General features: G+C 38.0%; 1 protein-coding gene across 1 annotated transcript in view; it reads left to right on the forward strand.

Moving 5' to 3' along the window:
• The window catches only part of LOC150091194 (integrin alpha-9-like), a 504,992-nt gene that overhangs the window by 106,020 nt on the left and 375,454 nt on the right, over positions 1-23,518 (forward strand). Inside the window, exon 5 of the mRNA XM_090389511.1 lies at positions 22,469-22,559. Within this exon, the coding sequence (XP_090245637.1) occupies positions 22,469-22,559 (91 nt within the window). The remainder of the gene's footprint in view (positions 1-22,468; positions 22,560-23,518) is intronic.

Genomic DNA, 23,518 nt, shown 5'->3' on the forward strand with positions numbered 1-23,518 from the left:
GCTGTATGGTGCAAAAATCCACAGTCTCCCCTCTCACCCTTGTTGGAGATGTCTATACAATACAGAATGGGAGTCATTTTACAACGAAAACCAACCTACTCCACTTAGATTTAAGGAACTGATTCAGTCATGGAATATAGAAATCGATAATATATTTCAAGACATGACACCACCAGATCCACCCTGGACAAATATCTGTGCAATATATGATGACTAGTTTACCAGTGGGGAAAGAACTCCTTATCTCCCCCAATATCACACAGTTACATGCAGCTTACTCTCTTTCTCTCGGTGTCTCCATAGCCAAGTGGGCAGGGAGCAGCAGTGTATAGCACATGATTAGACCGGAGTTCGAGCCAAATACAGAGGATGCGGAAAGGTCAGGGAATGACTACTGCATATCTCTGGAGCAATATGGCCTTAGTTGCTTAATGCTCCTAAAAACCAAATAACAAATAACAGTAACTCTCTTTCTCATTCACAGGCCTGTGAAATCTATACAGATGGATCAAGAGCTGAGACCTAAGTAGGTGCCGCGGTAATATTCCTATCATTCACCACTTCTGTCTCATTACCAGTAGAATGCAGGATCTTCACTGCTGAGCTTTATGCTATAAACATAGCTCTGGATCACTTTGTTATTGTTGTTGTTATTGTTATTTGGTTTTTAGGAGCATTAGCAACTAAGGCCATATTGCTCCTGGAGTATGCGGTGGTCATTCCCTGACCTTTCTGCATCCTCCGTATTTGGTGGTGACGGGCTTGAACTCCAGTCTAATCAAGAAGTGTTTGCTATGCACTGCTGCTCCTTCCCACCTGGCTACGGAGGCGCCCTGGATCACATGATTAAACATCTAATTCTGTCTGCTTTAATATACACTGACTCACTCAGTCCTGTCTCTGCTATAAATCGTATACCAACTCCTCTCACCCTGTAATAAAACAAATTCATTCTAAATTATTTGTGTGTAATGAGTCAAAAAAGTGAGTCAAACCAAACTGTGACAGTCTGCTGGATCCCAGAGCATTCTGGGATAGCAGGAAATGAAAAAAACTGATCTTGCAGCCAAACAACCAGATTCTTCTATTTTTACAGACTTGTCAAGTTCCATATGCCAATTTCAACCCATCATCTGTAAGGCATGTTACAAAGCTGGTAATAATCTGGAGAGATTATCCGGGAAACAAACTTTACCGAATAAAACCATATCAAAAGCTGTGGCTCTCCAGCTTCCAGAAAAGTAGATGAGAAGTAATTCTAGGAAAGCTAAGAATTGGGCATTCTTGCCTCACACACACACACACACACACCTCTATCTGTTAACGAATGACAGCACTCCTCAATGCACATGATGTCATATGCAACTGACTATTCATCATTTTTTAGTGCCGTCCTCCCCTTCTCAATATCTGCTCAAACAGCTTTAAATCATGTGCTAATGCACAGTCATCACTAACATTATTGCAGATTCTTGGAGATCCTAATAAGAAAGAAGGAACCGTTTACCTTCCTAAATATCATAGAAATATAACAGGCATTACAATAAAGTTAGTATTTTCTATTAACCATTAGAAAGACATATATGGCCCTAGCAGTCTGTGTGTCGTTAAATCCCAACACAACAACAACCCATACTAAAGTTACATCATTGGAATCCAGTGTGTGCAGCCATGCACCGCAATCCATGGAAACTCAGAAAGGAGGATCCTGGTGGGTGAGAGTGCTCAGCCTTAATACACCACTTTTTCCACAGTTTTAATAAGAAAGGAGGTCTTGGACCAGTTTGCCTGGGATCAGCCAATGGGTGATTCTTACTGCTAGGGTCAACTGCATTTTGGTAAGTCTCCGTCAAGACAGTTTCAAGACATTAGTGGAAATGTGGATACGATGGTCTAAGTGAATTTGGTGTAGGTATCTGCTTGTGGGGCTCCATGGTGGGCGAAGTACTTAGGGCATCAGAAACTTTTCTTTATTTCATGAGTAATTTAAATCTACTTCTTCTGGAGCCCTACCTAATTGCTCAAATAATACTGATGGCACTTTTGTAAAACGAACCAGAACCAAGGATTATTATTATTAGCTATATGGTGCAAGGAAGCCTGAGGCTTATGCTGCACCAGCTAAAAAAATTCCCACGTTACCCTGAGAGAGAGAGAGAGAGAGAGAGAGAGAGAGAGAGAGAGAGAGAGAGAGAGAGAGAGAACAAGAGTCAGATGTAGAAGGGAATCACCAAGAAAGAGGGGAATGATGATATCCAGCCTCCGGATCCTGGGTGTACCAATCCCATACTCACCAGATGTGAGACCCTGGGTATACACCAACATCAATGACACTGCTTTTCCTCATTCTATATTCCACTGGCAAAAACGGGCATTTGGGAAAATGTCACCCTTTTTTTATTCAGAAAGGATTAGAAGGGTTGGCAGGATTATCAAAATCTGTGTTAAGGCTATGTTCTGTAGACATCTCAATTGAAGCTGCCATTGATAACATGCTAAGCAAATTCTGAAATTCACATTGATGGGTGGGGGGGAAATACCTATCATCATAACCTCTCATAAAACTCTGAAAATTTCTCATGCAATGTCATATTAGAGTTAGATCTTTTTCACATCTCTGAAGAAGAAGAAGAAGAAGAGATCTGCTCTGAATTGAAATGTCAAGATGTGACAGCTGTCAAGCGAATATCAATGTGCAAGGATGAGAATCTCATTCCTACTCGAGTTCTCGTCCTTACATTCAACATTCCTTGGCCTACAAGTTCCATCCATTCAGGCTATTTAAACTACTCAGTAAGATCTGCATTCTGAATCCACTGAAATGTTTTAGGTTGTAAAAGTAGGGCTCTTGCAAACAGCCTGTTGAGGTTACGCTGCCTGTGCTCGATTTGGCCAAAGACTAAAACAGCAAGAAACATTTGGCTTCCAACCCAAATTTTTACACTCCGAGGGGAGCACTATGTATACTCTTGAATATGCCGGTTGTGGAAGGAAGAGAAATTAATTCAAAAACTAAAACAAAACTGAACAATTTCCTATCAAGAGGCCAGGAAATGCATCCAATGAATAAATAGCAGTAAGCCTTCATATACCCAGGTTTCTGGGACGGTGTAATTTTGGGACACAAACTGAGATGACCATACCACTATCAGAGTCATTCATGCCTCTTGCCTGCCATTTATTTAGGTCATCAAAACCAACTCAAAAGAGCCAATCAGTTGCCATACCTATATCCATACCTCCTGCTGCCCTAGCTCAATGAAAAGTGAGCAGCAAGGAAAAACAATCACTCCCCATCTCAACTGCAAGAATAAATGGACGTAGAAGAGAAGGAGGCAACAGAAGATTCAGTCTTGGAACTGTTTGCTGAGGAAGAAACAGATAACGGACAATGTCTATACTTCCCCAAAAAGGATAATCCCAAGTCCGAGGAGGAAAAAACATCCTCAGTCCTTCATAAGTCCACAGATGGAGTGAGTAAACCTAAATAATGGCCACATTTAAATTCTTACAGTGGAATTGCTGTGGATTCATTAGAAATAGTGATGACATCAAAGCCCTACATAAACATAAGCCAACTTGCTTTTGTGTTTAGGGATATATTTAAAGAAAAGTAAGGACCCTTCCTTGCATAGATGTACAATTATCATGAAAGACAGAATTGGGGAAGACCCTGCCCACAGAGAAGTTGCCATCCTTGTTGGTAAACATACTCCTTTCCAAGCTATGCCACTTACCACCAACATAGAAGCAGTAGCAAATTGCATTACATTAGGGTTCCTCCTATGTTTTTGTTCCATCTATTTTCCACCTGGAAGCATTATTCACCAGGCAGACCTTGATGACCATAGTGGAAATTTGATTGGGCTGACTGGAATACCTTCAAACATCCTGCAATAATTAATATCACCACAGTCAACCAGGTGCCAACCAATGATGCAGTTAAGTATATCACAGAAATTATTGCCCAATCAGCAGCAGCAATTGCTATTTCAAAAGACATCCACATGGTTTCCACCATTTTCCAAACTATGGTGGCATGCAGAATGCACAACAGCATGAAAGTACAAAAAAAGTCTTGAAGGGTATTTTGTCAATATCCTACCACTGAAAAGCTAATAGTCTAAATGCTTACATGCTAAAGCACGTTACATCAGATGTCAGAGTCAAAAGGAATCTTGGATCCATTTCACATCTTCCGTCACCCAGACTGCCAAACCCAAACTCAGCTGAGACAGAAATGAGTCAAATGCACATTGCACCCTTCATCAGTCCTGGAACATAATGTCTTTGCAATTGCAAACATTCTACAGGAAATATTTTCTGAAGTCTCTGCCAAAACATTTTATACCTCCCAGAAGTTCTGCCTCTCAAGCAAAGTCTGAAAAACAGCCATTGAAGCTGCCTTCAAATGACTGAGGCCTACAACCATCATTTTGCTTGGTGGGAACTGATCTGCCCTCTCTCCCTCCCCTCCCTCAAAGGCAAGTTATATTCGGCCAGATCCATTATTAGGTGATTAAACATCTATGAATCTATTGTTCTGTACAGCAGAATCTATCTTGAAGAGCAGTTTCCAGATCCTTGGCATAAGGCAGTCAGGAATGGATCCAAATCTGAAACCAGCAAAGGATTCAAAAATACTGAGCAGTTACAATCCCATTTCTCTGATCAGCTGCTTGTAACCATGGAAAGAATGGTTAATGTTCATCATATGTGGTATTTTTAGCTGTTTCTTTCCAGGACACTAATGTGGCTTCTGAAGGAGCTGGTCAAGACTTGACCATTTAATTGAACTGGAAATATCCATTTATGATGCTTTCCTGGAATACAAGCACCAGGTGTTGGTTTTCTTCTATGTGGAAAAAGTGTGTGATATGGCTTGCAGATTTGGATTTTTAAAAGACATTTACAAATTTGGTCTTAGGGAACACATTGTAATTTTTGTTAAAACTTTCCTCTCAAACCAGTCATTCCAAGTTCACATAGGATGCATTCCATCTCAGCCATTTTGCCAAGAGAAGGAAGTTCCTTCAGGGTCAGTTTTATGTTTTATGCTTCTTGCTATCAACATTAATTCTGTTATTGAACAACTTCCTCCAGTCATAAATAGTGCCCTCTTTGTTGCTGATTTTATCATCTTGAGTCTTGGCATCTTTTGCACCATGGGACGAAAACAAGCCGGCAGCGGTGGTCATGCTTTAGGTGATGTTCTGCTGGGATACCCTGGGTCCAGTCATCCATGTGCCAGGCACTCTGATGTCTATCACTTACCTAAACATCATTGCTGACCAGATACACCCTTTCATGGCAATGGTCTTCTCCTCTGGCAGTGCCGTCTTTCAGCAGGATAATGCACCATGCCACACAGCCTGGATTGTTTGAGACTGGTTCATGGAACATGAGGAAGACTTCTAGGTATTGCCCTGGCCTCCAAATTCCACAGACATCAATCCCATCGAGCATCTGTGGTTTGTGTTAGAACAGCAACTCCTATCTCCAGCATCGAGAGTAGCCTGTGCGGACGTAGCTTATTGCCACTCCTGGAACAGAGAAGTTTTTTCTGATTTATTTTCTGTTTTATTAGATTAAATTGGCATATTAACTTATTTTCTAGAGTAGCTTTATATTCCTAGTTACAATACTTAGTTTAAAGTTTAACTTAGATAGAGATTTTGTAGGTATTACTTAGTATCGGTAAGGGTATCAAATCCACGTGTTACAAGTTGCAGCTCCATTGAACGAGAGGTTTTTTTTTAACCATATTTAGCCGATTTATTAACCAATTGTTATATCAAATTATTTTCTGTAAGTAGCTAGTCAGGATCCTTAGTTTATTCTGAATTGAGACAGCGAGATTTGGAAGTTAATCGATACTTAAGTGTCCATAGATTTACTGTTCGTAAATCTCACACTCAGGAGGAAGGAGTTTTGCAGGAACTCATTCCAACACTATTTGCAATCCGAATTAGCAACATGACAAGAGATATTTCAAAAACTGTTGGGGGCTTACATGTATGCAGACGACCTTACCATTTCCTGTCAGTCTCAAAGAATAATCACCACCAACTTGCCAAAAAAGACAGTAGAATCTGTACCTCATGAAACAGTTATCAACTATCAGAAAAGAAATGCACTACCACTCATTTTTGCAAGCGATAGGCTCTCTATCCTGATTCTGAACCACAAATAAAAAATAATCCAGTCCCACCTGTCATTATATTTCTTGGACTGATATTTGGCAGCAAGCTAAATTTCCAAGCTCACATCACTCATTTAAGAAAAACTTGTTACTGAACTCCCATGCCAGTAAAATCTATACTGATGAATCGAAAACTGTCAGTATGGTAAGTGCTGCGGCAGTTTTTCTTTCACTTACGGTTACAGCCTCCTATCATTAGCCTGCAGCAACTTCACTGCAGAATTATAAGCCATCAAGTTAGAACTTAGTAAGATTATTGAGCTTTCCATCTCACCTACCATTTTAACCAACTTCTTCAGTGCTGTCTCTGCCGTAAGGAAAAATTTCTCATCTTCTCATGCTGTTTTGAAATACATTCATTCCTAGCTATTCTCCTGCAGCATGTTCAATCAGTTTTTGCTGGATCCCTGGCCATTCTGGAAAATGAAAGTGTTGACCTTGCTGCTAAACATTTTTAGCCCCCTCTCTCTCACAACATCCTCATATTCCTTACACTGACTATAAGGCTATCATTTGCAAAGCATGCTAAAACAACTAGTCACAAATATGGGTAAGTAACATCAACAATAAACTTTACCAGATAAAACAAAATCCAAAACTGTGGCTCACTGGCTTCCAGTGAAACCGACAAGAGGAAGTGGTATTAGCAACACTAAGAATTGGACACACTCGTCATATTAATGCCTTCCTATTATTTGGAGGAAACCCACCTCAGTGCTCATCCTGCCACAGATAATTTATGTTCTGTAATTTTCTGGTTGATTGTCCCTTACGTTCAACCATCCAGTCAAACACTTTTCAATCACTCTCCACATTGAACATTTCACTTCTTAGGAAATGAAGCAAATATAGAAGAACTTTTAATGTATTTAAAACATATTGGCCTGTACAGGAGCATATAATTTAACATCTCTAATAATATGCCGCATATAAAGGCCTGAGTGCCAAGCGAGTGATCATACTGATTTACAAAGGAATTTGAAAGAATCTTTTCTAAGGCACTGATTATACAGGGTGTCTCAAAAATATTGGTACAAACGTTTAGGGGAGGTAGGTAACATCTAAAGGAATGTGAATCGCATAGGAACCCATAACCGGAAATGTCACGGAAAAGTAGTAGCAGAGGCACAAGAAGCAGAAATGACACAAGACAGTAATTAGTGGCAAACATTTATTTGACATAATATTAACACTGGAGTACGAGATGGATGCATTTCATGATGTTACGACAGATGCTCGAAGGTTCCACCATGAGACGCGATGCATGCGTGACACGGATGCAACATGGATTGGCGGACACGGTAGAACACACCTGGAGTTTCTTTGACAGTAGCAGCAGTGCAGACGAGTCTCGCCACGAGATCCATTTCCGTCTCCACAGGTGATTCATACACAATAGATTTGAGGGCCCCCACAGAAAGAAATCAAGGCTCGATAAATCAGGTGAGTGTGGGGCCAGGAAAATGGGTCCACCACGGCCAATCCATCGACGCCCAAAATGCCTGTTCAAATGGTCACGAACACACCTTCCATAATGGGCAGGCACCCTGTTATGTTGAAACCAAATGTTGCGTCTCACATTTGCTAGAACATCGTCAAGTAACCCTGGTAGAACTTGTTCAAGAAAGATCTGATATTTAGCAGAGTTCATCCGGGATGGTAACAAGTATGGGCCGACTAAGCAGTCACACCATATTTGCCCACACATTTATTGCGAAGCGATGTTGTGCCGCATGGGGGCACACACCGTGTGGGTTGTCGTGAGCCCACACATTAGCATTGTGCTGATTGAATAAGCCTTCCCGAGTGAAATAAGCCTCATCTGTGAACAAAACATAGGCTGATAAATTCAAGTCTTGAACACTTTCTTGGAGAAACCACTGCGCAAAAGCCACACGTGCAGGATGATCTTGGGGGAGCAGTAACTGAACCCTTTGGAGATGAAAGGGGTGTAAGGAATCGTTGTGCCAGACACGCTGTACACTGCAACGAGACACTCCTAAGGCAGAGGCAACGGCATGTGTGCTGGAAGTAGGATTATTCTGGACGGCATTCAACACACTTTTTTCCATGGCGGGAGTTCGTGTCGTAAATGACCCATAATCGCACAAATTTTGATGCATACGCGCAAACAAATGGTGGTCTGGTACATGTCTGTCTGGGAAGCGTTCTTCATAAATTCATTGAGCGGCTCGTCCATTGCCCTCTGCTAATCCATACATTAGGTGCATGTCTGCCAGCTGACAGTTCGTATATTGATGCATGCTCTTCGTGCGGCGACTACTGCTTGAATGAGTAAACCAGAAATTTTCCCTCTCACGAACTGAAGAACAGCGCCGTGTACCGACTTACAGTGACATTTCCGGTTATGGGTTCCTATGCGATTCACATTCCTTTAGATGTTACCTACCTCCCCTAAACGTTTGTACCAATATTTTTGAGACACCCTGTAGAGATTTAAAGCCTTTCCTTTTTTAAAGTTATTTATTTTTGGCTCTTTCTAAATAAAGAAATAAGCTTCCTGCCAAGATAGGAAAGATACCTTTCTTTTGTTTATATAACTAACTTCTCTAACACACTAACCTCTTATTGCTTGGTCACTGGTGGTACCGCTCCTACCTCCACGTGGCAGGGCTGGTAACCTGAGTATAAATCCAATATTCAGGGCAAAATGGAGCAATTATGGATCCCTTAATCACTGACTATAGAGCTTATGTGCTCACATGAATTTAAGTTATCTCAAGCAAAAAGAATCAAAAATGATGATTCTTAAACTGAAATGCCTACTTTCTTAATTCTACATTCATTATCAATGAAACTTCTTAGCAGCTTATCTCCATTTCTTGTGCAGAAAAGCATAGGGGCTCCTAGGAGCAAGCAATCCTAAATAGTCAAACAACTTTGCTCAGGAGATCTCCTTATAGAAACTTCTAATCCCAGTCATTCTAGGCAGCTTCTGAAGCAAACGATCTTTGGAGGCCTTCCCATTTCTATAACCCCACACAGAACTTTAAACACCTCAAAAGGGGTCATTTCGGAATGGGACCCCCTTAATATATCCGAGAAAGAAATTGCTGAAGAATTTACCAGGATACTAGGATTGTATCCTTACACCCACAAGAAATGTTATCCTTCCTTCAACACTCCAAAATCTCCCTGCATCAGTTAAAGCTGGCTACCTTTCCTGCAAGATCTGACCATATATTCCAAATCCACTTAAATGCCAGAAGTATGGTCATTTTCAAACAGCTCTCAAAGGCCATTTGCCCCTCATATGGCTCTCCAGACCACTCCCAAATTGAATGTACAGCAGTAACACCAAAGTGTCCCAACTGCCAGGGTGCTCACCCTGCAAATTCCAGAACTTGTATATCATGAAAGATGGGTAAGAAAATACTGAAGTACAAGATAGAGAAAAATGTCTCATACCAAGAAGCACGAAAAACAGATATTAAACATGATGCCTTCCAAATCTTTATTCAAATGCAATCAAAAACACTAAAGAGTTTTCAACACACATACTTATATATTACAATTCCTCCTAAATTATCTCTTTCTCAATGAGCCAGATCCATCCTCATCAATGGTGAAACACTGACAGCCATAAAGACCAAGAATACATCAAATTCTACTAATATAAAGCCATCCAAGCCACAACAAGATAGAGCCCCAAGTCCGGTAGGTTAACAAAGGAGAAAGATGCAAATCTTACACAGAATAAACTAATTGATTAAACTATGGAAATTGATGTGAAGTCAGATAATGAAGATGCAGTTTTCCTTGTGGATATTTTTCACCCATTTTTCCAAAACGGGATGAAGGGAAAAGAAAGCAATCAGACCAGTCCACCTGACCTAAACCAAAATAATGCAGAAAATCGTTCAGTGGAATTGTATCAGTCTAAGAAGCAATTTAGGTGAATTAAAATATTTGATGTATTAGCATGATGATGTAAGCATTTATCTACAGGAGACATATTTATCATCAAATCATGCTCCCCACTTCTCAAGATATACGCTATACAAACAGAACAGATTGATCTGAATCTCCTGCAAGAGATTAGCCATTTTAGGTTGTAGAAATGTACCATCCAAACCTATCCAGCTTTGCACCACTCTAGAAGCAGTAGCCATACTTATCATTCTTGGCATTACTCTCACTCTTGTTGTTGTTGTTGTAGCAGTAGAAGGGGCATGTGATGCAAGAAAGCAAGCATATGAGCTTATGTAGCATCAGCCAAAAAAAAAAAAAAAGAAAATTCACACATCCATTCCCTCTAAAAGCTTCCTCCAGTTCCTCCTTGAATTTATTTAAGCTGTCAATTTCCACAACGACAGATGGAACTTTGTTCCAGCAATCAACTCCCGCTGGCTAAAGGCAAATTTCCACATATCTATTATATAGCTCTCTCTCTCTCTCTCCTCAATTTGAAGTTATCCTCCCTCAGTTTCATAATCTGAGCAAGCAAAAGAATCCCATCAGAATTGAGCCTGTCCAATCCATTCAAGGCCTTATACACCTCAATCAGATCATCTCGCAGGTGCCGAGTCTCCAGCAGAAACAATTTGCAGAATTCAAGCCTTTCTTGGTAAGAGAACCCTTTTATTCCCCTCACCAATTTTGTTGCCCTTCTCTATACTCTCAAACAACTCTCATCCAGCCTAAAATGAGGCCTTCAGACCTGTACGAAGTACTCAAGACATGGTCTGACCATTACCTTATACAAAGGGATAATCACCTCCTTTCCCCTACTAGCAAAATCTTGTATATCATTGACAATACCCATGACCTGCTCTGGCAACCTGTCCGCACTGCTCAGAAAACTTCATATCGGACTGCACAATTACTCCTTGGTCTTTTTCATTTTCTACCACCCTAAGTGTAGTACCACATGGTACATTTCTCTGGGGTTACTTCTACCCATATACAGTATTTTGCATTTGTCAATGTTAAACTTCAGTTGCCACTTCTTAGCCAAGCTTTCAAACTGAAATCCCTGCCAGCCACCCCACATGGACACCCATTTTGAGCCATATTGCTACAACACTTGCCAGACTGCCAATTGTCCATTTGGTATTCGTATCTAATGGCTACTCAGAGATTTGGACATCATGATCGACAATGTTGTCCTGTTACCAAGGCAGTGTCCACCATTCTGGCATGCTCGTGTTCCAGCCTGTGATTTCTCTCTCTCTCTTTATCAACAACTGTTTGAAGGACTCTATTCCATCTGTTGTCTACCTGCAGCTGAACAAGTTGAGCTGAACATTCTGACTTCTTGCCAATTACACAGATGGTTCAAAGTCAGAAGTGTCAGTTAGATCTGCAGCTCTCTTCCTATGATATCTGAGCAGACCCTCCCCCCCTCATATATAAATATGCAATGACCTAAACAAGGTTTTTATTGTGAACAGTTTAATTTCAGGTGTGTGTGGAGGGGGGTAATTTTTATATTTCAAATTGCACTTGCTCTCTCTCTCTCTCTCTCTCTCTCTCTCTCTCTCTCAATGCTCACTCTGAAGGATTACTAAGTAGGACCAATGAACACATTTTTTTATTGCTAGCAAAGCTGTGAAAACTGGCTGCTGTTAGCTATACAAAAATGACATTCATATTTTTCTCATTTTCACCACTGAAAAGAAAAAAAAAAATTTCTCTTTTTTATTTCATAAGACAAAGTTAATAAATTTTATTATTATCTTTATATTTATTAATAAATTTTATTATTATCTTTATGGATCAGCTTTTGCTCTGTCATGTGTGCCATGCTAATATCACGAAGCTCTCCAACTTCCAACATGCAGGGATCTCATAATAAAATAGTTAATTTGTGCTAAGGTTCATTTTCAACCATTCAAATGAGAAATATTTGTTTGCATATGTTAACATAATCGCTGCAGAAATGATCCCAAGTGGAGGAGGGAGTAATTGCTGTGTGATACTGTGGCTGTTGACTGCATTTATTCTCTGATAAGAGCACTTGTACCCTGAAACATGATTAGAGTTATTGGGTGAAGGTTGGAGTAACAATGATCAAAAGAAACACCAGACTCTTACAAAGAGTGTTATTTTTGCTTAGCTCATGGACATCATTGTTATAAAATGAGACAAACAATTGCAACGCAAAGTTATTATGACAAAGTTATAAAACATTTAGATGCAAGAAACAAATTTCCCTGACTTCAGCAAAGTATTTATGGTTCCCCTAAAAAAGCTCTTATACAAACCAGAACAAATTGAGATTATCGTAAGATCCTTAGTTAGAACAGAGACCAGCTAAAAGTTAATTAACTTTAAGATGTAACCAACAATTGGAGTACAATGTTTTAACTTTGAAAGAAAAAAATACTCATTCCCATTATAATACAAAAGGAAAGCTTTGTTTTTGACCAACAAGCACCCTTTCATTATGCAATTAATTAATGTATTTCAGGGCACACTCTGTGTGACGTACTATATACAGGGTGTCTCAAAAATATTGGTACAAACGTTTAGGGGAGGTAGGTAACATCTAAAGCAGGCCTTCTTAAACTATGGGTCGCGACCCCATTTGGGGTCGCGTAGCAAAATTCTGGGGTCGCGAGAGATTTTAATGTCGAATATTTAAATACACGATTTTATAACATCTAGATGTGTATTTGTGCAGAGTCACACTCACACACCTGCACACAAACAAAGGGAGGAATGCGCGCGCACACGTGCAGCGAGACTATGATTCAATAACACTGACTGTAATGTGAACTAGTGTAGTATTGACGCTCTTCTAGTGTAGTCAATTGTCAGTGTTCCGCCGTAACGAGATTTTAGTTTTTTTTATTTATTCGGTAATTAATAAATCAATTATTATATGCAATATGTTATTTTTATATATTTATTGTATTTTAGGATCAAAATAATTTTTGGCCATGGATAAATGGCTGAACTTAAATAAGAATAGCAATGACGCAGATAATAATGCTACAAACTCTTCTCAGGCAGGACAAAATATTGAAAAACAGGCATCTTATGTGCGAAAAAGAAAATATGATGAGTCTTTTCTTCAATTTGGCTTTACATTTCAAAATTGTAAGGGTAATGAACAACCTCTTTGTTTGATCTGCAATGAATTATTGGCTCCGGAGAGTATGAAACCATCAAAATTAAAAAGACATCTTGAATCAAAGCATGTTTCGTATGTCAATAAACCAAAAGAATATTTTGAAAGACTGTATAAATCTTTAAATAAAGAAAAAAAATCCTTTGGAAAATTTATAACCGTTAGTGAAAAATGTTTACTAGCGTCATATGAAGTTTCATACTGTATTGCTAAAAATAAAAAGCCGTTCACCATTGGAGAAGATCTTGTATTACCTGCTGCTATTAAAATGGTAGAAATACTACATGGAAGTAAATATGGCGATGATATTCGAAAAATTCCTTTGTCGAACGACACTGTCTCGAATAGAATTTCTGATATTAACAAGGACCAATTAGTGCAACTTATTACAAGAATTAAAGAAAGCCCAAAATTTTCAATTCAGTTGGACGAAACAACTGATATTACTAAATTGGCTCAGTTGTTAGTATATGTCAGGTACGTTTATAAAGAAAGCGTGGAGGAAGAATTGTTATTTCGTCGTCCTATGGAAGACCATACTACAGGGAAAGACATATATTGTAAAGTTGACGAATTTTTAAAAACTGAAGGTTTAGAATGGAAAAATTGCTGTGGAATATGCACAGATGGTGCAAGAGCGATGACCGGCAAAAATTTTGGTTTTAAATCATTTTTTCAAGCTGCTCATTATGATCATATAACTTTTACTCACTGCCTTATTCACCGAGAGGCCCTTGCAGCAAAAAAATTAGCACCAGAATTGAACGATGTGCTTCAGGATGCTGTTAAGATTATAAATTTTATTAAGAGCCATGCCCTTAACAGCCGCTTATTTTCAAATCTCTGTAAGGATACGGATTCCAACTACACAATTTTATTATTACATGCAGAAGTAAGATGGTTGTCAAGAGGTCAAAGTTTAAGAAGATTATTGCTATTAAAGGATGAGATTGAAATATTTTTAACCGAACGAAAATGTGAACTTGCTGCTTTTTTTCAAAATGACATATGGCTATCCAAGCTGTGTTATTTGTCAGATAATTTTGCGAAATTAAACGATCTCAACTTGTCTCTCCAAGGAAAAAATTGCGATATATTTACTTCGAATGATAAAATTGAAAGTTTTATCAAAAAGATCAACATTTGGAAAAGTAGGGTAGAAAAAAATTCGTAATGTTTTCCAGTGTCGACAGTTTATAATCGAGAAAATTCATCGTAAAACTTTTATTGCAAAAATTATTGTAGATCACTTAAAAGCGCTAGAAACACAGTTCCGTACATATTTTATATTAAATATTGATTTCCAAAAAGTAGTTTGGATTCAAAAGCCGTTTTGGATTGGCTTAAGTGAGATTGATCACCTACCACTTAAAGCTCAAGGAGCCTACCGGGCTAGCCGAGTGGGTAAAGTACCTGCCCGGCAACCCAAAGGTCGCGGGTTCGATTCCCGCCTCGGGCTTGGATCAAAGTACTGCAAAAACCTTGGGAGGTGCAATATGGCCACAGAAGCCGATGCGCCAACAACTACCAAATCAATCATAAAGCTCAAGAGGAATTTGCTGAGCTTTCGAGTGACTCAAACTTAAAACTACAATTTCAAAAAAAGTCCTTGACCGAATTCTGGATCGGAACTAGAACTGAATTTCCCACAATCGCTGATATGGCGTTAAATGTACTTCTGCCATTCAACACATTATTTATATGAAGTTACTTTCTTAGCTTTAACACATATTAAATCCCAGTATCGTTCAGCGCTAAAAAATGTTGAAGAGGTCTTACGTCCAGCAGTGTCAAACATTCCACCAAGATTTAATTTGTTAGGCAATAAAAAACAGGCACATGCATCTCATTAAATTTTTTACTTTAATTTTAATTTAATACTTACCACTCAACGACTGCGTTCGAATATATTCGAGCGAACTAAGATGGTCAGAATCCACTTTTATTTATGTTATTGCAAAAAATGCAATTTTGATGAAAAATAGGGCATATAATTTTTGTAACTATAATAAATACAATTTTACAATTTTTTTGTGCAATTTTTAATTTTAGATTTTTGTATGTTTCAAAACGAATTCTAAAACAATATATTTTCATATCTATATATATATTGTTACCTAATAAATAAATCATCAAAAAATATTAATTTATCTTTCTTTTATATTTATATGGGGTCGCCAAGAAACTCGCTATCATAAATGGGGTCGTGAATGAAAAAAGTTTAAGAAGCCCTGATCTAAAGGAATTTGAATCGCATAGGAATCCATAACTGGAAAAGTCACGGGAAAGTAGTAGCAGAGGCACAAGAAGCAGAAATGACACAAGACAGTAATTAGTGGCAAACATTTATTTGACATAATATTAACAATGGAGTATGAGATGGATGCATTTCATGATGTTACAACAGATGCTCGAAGGATCCATCATGAGACGCGATGCATACGTGACACTGACGCAACGTGGATTGGCGAACACGGTCGAACACACCTGGAGTTTCTTTGACAGTAGCAGTAGCGCAGACGAGTCTCACCACGAGATCCATTTCCATCTCCACAGGCGATTCATACACATCAGATTTGAGGGCCCCCCCACAGAAAGAAATCAAGTCTCGATAAATCAGGTGAGCATGGGGGCCAGGTAACAGGTTCACCATGGCTAATCCATCAACGCCCAAAACGCCTGTTCAAATGGTCACGAACACACTTTCCATTATGGGCAGGTGCCCTGTCTTGAAACCAAATGTTGCATCTCACATTTGCTGGAACATCGTCATGTAACCCTGGTAGAACTTGTTCAAGAAAGATCTGATATTTAGTGGAGTTCATGCGGGATGGTAACAGGTATGGACTGACTAAGCAGTCACCGACAATACCTGCTCACACATTTTATTGCGAAGCGATGTTGTGCCGCATGGGGACGCACACCGTGTGGGTTGTCGTGAGCCCACACGAGCATTGTGCTGATTGAATAAGCCTTCCCAAGTGAAATAAGCCTCATCCGTGAACAAAACATGAGCTGAAAAATTCAAATCTTGAACAATTTCTTGGAGAAACCACTGCGCAAAAGCCACACGTGCAGGATGATCTTCTGGGGGCAATAACTGAACCCTTTGGAGATGAAAGGGGTGTAAGGAATCGTTGTGCCAGACACGCTGTACACTGCAACGAGACACTCCTAAGGCAGAGGCAATGGCATGTGTGCTGGTAGTAGGATTATTCTGGATGGCATTCAACACACTTTCTTCCATGGCGGCAGTTCGCGTCGAACGTGGTCTACTCGCACTACTGCTGTTACCTCTAAATGACCCATAATCGCACAAATTTTGATGCACACGCGCAAAGAAACGGTGGTCTGGTACATGTCTGTCTGGGAAGCGTTCTCCATAAATTCGTTGAGCTGCTTGTCCATTGCCCTCTGCTAATCCATACACTAGGTGCATGTCTGCCAGCTCACAGTTCGTATATCGATGCATGCTCTTTGTGCGACGACTATTGCTTGAATGAATAAACCAGGAAATTTCCATCTCGCGAACTGATGAACAGTGCCATCTACCGACTTACTCTGACGTTTCCGGTTATGGGTTCCAATGCGATTCACATTCCTTTAGATGTTACCTACCTTCCCTAAACGTTTGTACCAATATTTTTGAGACACCCTGTATATAAATTTTATTGAGGCAAGATTGGTAATAAGCTGAACACATGCGGTAGTTACTCTAGGATATGTCTTGTTATTTATAAAGATATAATTGTCTAATTGGGGGAATATATTTCATAAGGGAATACAGTTTACGTTTAGAACACTGCTGGTTCTCCTTTGTGAAGAATGGAGTTTGCTTTTTTATTTTCTTTTTTTTTGTGGGTGTTATTTGAAATTTGTATTTGCCATAAACTGTATTGTTTTTTATATTATTATCTGTGGAAATGATCACACTGACTGGCATTATATCTGAAACACACCTGAATGAGGCATGGTATATTAAGGTTGCACTTATTTTTTTTTTTAAGGGATGTTATTTGTCATTAAATTTGTCTCTTACATTTTCTGGATATCTCCAGAAAACGATTTTAAAAATAATTTTTAACCATTCATCAAGCAATAAAAATACATGGATTATCTAATAAAAATTATGGTTTTTTTTTTTTTTTTTTTTTTCCTGTTTGTTTGCTTTCCCTCTCCCTCTAATATTGTTTATTTTATTTGTTATTATTTTTCCAATATCCTCATGGGTCAAAATTTGTTGCCATGACAAGGCAGTATCAGTCATGGAAAGCACAACTGACTTGTATGTAAAAACAGTATTGGTTTTAATTTTATTTTAAAATGGCGCAATGAAGTGATATACTGTATAGAGGAAAATAAGTTAAGTTTCCTCTTATATCATTGGTTAAAATTAGACATATCACTTTGGCATTATCGACAAGTGTAGTTGGTTGCAAAAATTTGCTGTGAAACACAGCAATATCATGTGTGGAAGGTGAACCATTTACGATGGAAAGAATCTTCACCATATGCTACTGGAAGTCATTGAGAAAAGGCCATAGATGGGAGGCTTGAGAGCAAGCAGGGCGGCAGTTAAAATTAAGTAATTTACACATTTAATGAATGCAGTTGCCAGTAAATATAAAAAACCCATCATTTATTGAAAATTTCTTGAAAAAATTATTGTCAGTATACTATTTTCGAATAGTAAAGTGGGCAGAATAACTGACTGTGACTTCAGGGGCCCACATCTGTTGAGTATAGGCTTGGCACACTGAGGGTCCTGAGCTGGATATAATCATTCTTCTTTTTCTTGGTGATTTTCTCTCTCTCTCTCTCTCTCTCTGTAATTGAGAAATTTTTTTTTCTTTTGGCTGGTATCTTTGTGCCATATGGCTAATAATACTAATTTCCAATAATTACTTATGAGATTTGAGATAAATTGGGTGGAACATAGAGTCAGTGCCATTGTGTAATCTGCATATAGCAGGCTTATAAAGGAATGCTAAAGAAGGATTTCATCATCATTGGACCACTTACAGCTTGATATTGAATGGTGGGAGAGACAAAATATTATATTTTGTGTACCAGGCTACAACTCAATTCTGGCAAGTCATTCTCCTCTCCTGTAATGCTGAACTTTCCTACTGTACCAGAGGCAGAGCCAGAGCCAGAATGAACTCCAGCACTTCAAGTGGCCAGACGTCCCATTTATATTGGTTATACTTAATCTTCACTAATACATGCTTCACATTTCCACAATTTTCTTTAATAGAGAGAACCCATAGGATTCTCTGAGTTTATATTCCTGTTGTGAAGAAATACAGTTTTTGGCCTTTTACTTGAACTGTGCAACTCAGTTAAATTCCAAAAATGTCTGTCATTTTTCTATACATGCACTGTTTCCCAGACCATAGTAGAATGCACAGTAGCAAAGAGGTTCAGAACAAAATTTGGGGGATATTCCAAGGTTTTCCTATCATGTCTAATATCTTAATGTTTAAACGTGCAGTGCATGATATCATGCTTTGTTTGCCAAAAGCCAAAGAGAATCATGGATCTGCTTTAGATCCTTTATTTTGTCTCAGCAAAGGCAGTCTGAGACAAAGTCAGGAAAATGAAGAGAAAGTATGCATTATGCCTCTCATTGGTCCTGGTACATAAACAGGGCTTTTGCAGACTCAACTGCAGTAATGAATGCTTTTGGGGACTTCTAGCACTTCAGCATTCTTATTCTTCTGTCCCTCAAACGGAAAAAAGGGGGGAAAGGCACTTAATATAATGTCAAAGGGTTTTGCCCATGTAATGGGACATTTACCATTTAAGAGCTGGAAAGAGTCCTTACCCTTGTAGAGAGCAAGTGGATGACATCCTCCTGCCTTCACTTTGATCAGATGACATCCATTATGAAATGATGAATGTCATATTCCTATACAACAAAATCTTCCTTGAAGAGCAGTATGTGGATGTTGGTGGAAGGCAACCATTGCCTTCACTAAGCCAGGAAAGGATCCCAAATTTCCAACAAACTCTCATCCTATTTGCTCTGGCTAGTTGTTTCCAAAATGGAGAGAATGGTCAGCGTTCATCTTTTATGTTATTTAGAATCAAATAATATCCTCTGTAGGATATAGTGTAGCATTTGAAAAAACAGGTCCACATTGGACCATTGAAGACTTGAAATATCAAGCTGAGATGCTTTCCTTAAAAGAACACCTCTCCATCTTCTTTGATATGGAACAGTGTATGACACAATTTGGATGTCTGGTATTTTTAAAGGCCTTTATAGCCTAAGTCTAATAGGTGTCACCTCCCCATTTTTATTAAAAACTTTTTATCCCATTGGTCTTTTGAAGTTCACCTAGGATCTACCCTCTCTTGGCCCTTTTGCTAAGATGGAGTACAACAAGGATCAATTTCAGGTGATGCTTTTTCTTATTGAAATTTCATCATAGAACAACTTCTATGGCGGAATTCTTCCGCTTGCTCAGATTATGAACCTGATGGGGCATAAATTCAAATTGAGGAAAGACAGTTGTAGAATAGATGTGCAGAAATTTGCCTTTAGCCAGTGGGTGGTTGATTGCTGGAACAAACTTCCATCTGTCGGTGTGGAAGTCGATAGTTTAGATAAATTCAAGGAGGAACTGGGCAAACTTTTAGAGGGAATGGATGTGTGAAATTGTTTTTTCCTCAAACTGTAAAATTCATGTTCTCTGTGAATGATTCTAGCATACTTAGTCAGTTCTGTGACAAGGGTTATTAAAAGACAACTGCAGAATGTCATTGATCTCCTCAGATCTTGGGCACTGGCTAATGTGTGCAGGTTCTCATCGTAAGAGGCCATTTGCCTTAATTTTTGTCATAAGCGTAATCATCCTGAACCTGAATTGAGACTTGGACAGAATGCTATTCTAGTGGTACTAGACACAAAATTCTTGAGGCTTGTGATTAACCAACAGTTGACTTTCCTTCAATATATTTGTTAACTGCATACAAGGTACATGAGGACTGAACATGCTCTGAGCTACATCCTCTACTCTCTTGGGTTACAGACCGATATACCTTATCATATCTGTATTGTGCACTTGTGTGATCTGAATTAGATTTATGGGCCTCAAGTACAGGTAGCCCTTGTATAACATGGTAGTTAGGTTCCTATAAAATCTCGTATAGTGCAAAATCATGTTATATGTGACTAAGAACCAGTACAAAAAGAGGGTTATGTTCCAAAAGCTAACAAAAATACGGCTTTTTATTTTTATGACTATCGGAAACTTAATTTTTATTAAAAATAGTAATAACTGAACAATCATCTTACAAATTGTGATACATTTTATGTCAGATAATGTAGGTGCATTTAATTTTCATCCTCTTCATTGCAGCGCCTCCATAGCTAGGTGGGCAGGAGCAGCAGTGCATAGCACACGCTTCTTAATTAGACCGGGGTTCAAGCCCGTGACTACCAAATACGGAGGATGCAGAAAGGTCAGTGAATGACCACCGCATATCCCCGGAGCAATATGGCCTTAGTTGCTAATGCTCCTAAAAACCAAATAACAAACAAACAACAACCTCTTCATCGCTGCTAAGAACAATCTAATGAGAACGTATTCTCTGTTGCTAAATGTCTTCATCTTCTGAACTTTCTTCTGTGGCATCTAGATTTCGCCTACCTTCTGCTCTCTTTAGAAAATAAGTAATCTGGGTTTGTTTGCATTTGTGTGATAGAGCTTTGTAAATTTCATGGTATGAAGCTAAGCATTTTTGAAGCTCAATTTTGAACTTTGTGCTTCTTTTAGTCGAAGGATGTGCATTCAAAACATAAGATTCTACTTGCTCGGCTATGTTTATGCCTTCCCGTATGCTTTTTAGTGTAAAATTTGGAACTTCAGAATTTTCATATGCATTATCATCCTCTCAATTGATCTGGTTTACCTGCGATGCCATTTCCACCAAATCCACTTTGTATGATACCTTTTCCTTTTTTTTAAGACGATCCAAAATTTGTATCTTTGATTCTAGAGAAATAAAGTTTCTTTTGTGCTGGGCTTTTTTACTTTCCTTAGGCATAATTTAGGGCTAGAATTTAATTCACAAAAAAGAAATTATTCCAATACGGTTCTTAAGAACAATGTTTAGTAATACATACTTGGAAAAATTTATAAATGTTCAAATAAAAACCGAAATAACCTTACAAATACCCTAAAAGTCACGAACTGCATGCTTCGTAGTCACAATTTTTTTTATGGTCTCAAGCAAGCAAGGGAATTTCTCAGGTTTTTTTTTTTTTTTTTTGCATAACGACTAGCAAGTCAACAATGGGGATTAATAAAAAAGAATGGAAATTTTGAAACATTACATTCAACATAATAGCACAGTTTTCCCTGCACAAAAGCTCAAAAATTCCGTGTTACTCGAGGTTTGCTACAATTCTCTAACCGTGTTATGCGAGGTTTGCCGCAATTCTTAGAGCAAAATCATATTATATAAGTACCGTATGTGTGAGGATTGCCGAAATTTATCAATCATGTTAGAGCAAAACCGTATTGTAGAAGTACCGTGTTATATGGGGTTACCTATATACTCAACCTGCCAAAACAAGTAACTTCAACTGTCAGGTTAACCATGTTTTTACTGGAGCACTTTGAACATCTCCTGTCCAGTGTTCTCACCCACCCACCATCATTATTATAAACATATTTATTTATCTATACTCTGAATCTTTATATGAGCATCTACTCTATCTAAACCAATTATTTCAATAAATATATGTGTACAGTGTTATCAAAATTGTATGTGCTTGCCAGTATAAATGCATGTTTGTTATACAAATTTTTGTATTATCTATTTTAAAACTCTGTTTGTAGATCTGTTGCATCCTGTTGTTTATTTATTAATAAATAAATATGAATTTCACCACTAGGTGCTGGGGGAGAGGGTACTGATTGATCATTATTGGAAAGAGGAATCTTGACTTAATATTTCCCCAAACTAATGTAATCTAAGTGATGTAGGAGATAATTTTTTGAATATGCTGAAAATCACCATCCTGTATAATAAAGTGATGAGAATATGCTTTTGGTAACTAGTAGTATTTTTGCACATACAGACTTCAGGATATTATTATTATTCTTATTATGTATATCTAAAGTGTTTGTCACTTTTTTCTCCCTTTTTTTCATAAGAGGATAGCATCTACAGAAATAGATCCTGGATTGACTGGATTTGGCATTAGTATTTCTCGTGGTACTGATATTGACTCAAATTTTTATCCCGGTAAGATTTTAAATAATATGTTTAAAAAAAAGTATGATTTTTTTTTTTTTTTTTTTTTTAACTGTTAATTTTGTTAGTGTATATTAAATAAAATCTTGTGAGCCACATTTTCAGCCATTATGTGAGCATTTGAAATGTTTGAAAAAAAATTAAGATAATGTAATTTTCAGCAATAAATTGTTTCTATTTTTGTTCTCTTATATTTATTTATTTTATATGTAGGGTGTAACTCTACTCCATAAATTCTATTTTTCTTTCTATCTGTCTTTTGTACAATGTTTCTGCATTCTAGGTCAGTTGTAGGCAATCTGTTACCTGCAAATTGGACTCTTGTAATTTTCAGTAATATTAATATTAGTTATTTGTTATGTATTTTTGACAGACAGTGTGAATTACTACATGGTAACTTTGCTAATGATTAATATATTGTACTGCTTTTGTTAGCTAGCAATAAGTATCGAGTCATGCTATGAGTGGTTGTCTACATTTAATTTACAACATAGCAAAATATAAAACTAAGCTGATTGTCCAAAAGATACTATACATATAAGTTAAAGAATGTAAAATTAAAATTCTTAGATATAAAGCTAATAAAATAAATAACTTGAATGGAATAGAATGTTAACAACAATTAAAAATAGCTAGAAGATGAATATAGAGAATTTAAAAATTAATAGATTGCAAGTCAAAAGTCTTTTCAATGCAAGATTTCATTGTTGTGGAGAGACTTTCTGCTATCACTAAGCAATGGGTCTTTGGCACAATGGCCACTCGTGGCATTACTCCTGCCTCCCCGTGGCAGAGCTGGTAACCTGAGTAGTAAAACCAACCCTCAGGGCCAAAAGGAGTATAAAATGGAGAAAGAAACCTTTCCTCCACTTGATCCATTGAGATCATCTACCGATATGGACCAACCTGATCGTGACTATTACTAAAATAAAAGGCAAAAAAAAAAAAAA

This window comes from Mastigoproctus giganteus, chromosome 1, assembly GCF_048544385.1.
Source record: "Mastigoproctus giganteus isolate SK-2022 chromosome 1, ASM4854438v1, whole genome shotgun sequence".
NCBI lineage: Eukaryota > Metazoa > Arthropoda > Arachnida > Uropygi > Thelyphonidae > Mastigoproctus > Mastigoproctus giganteus.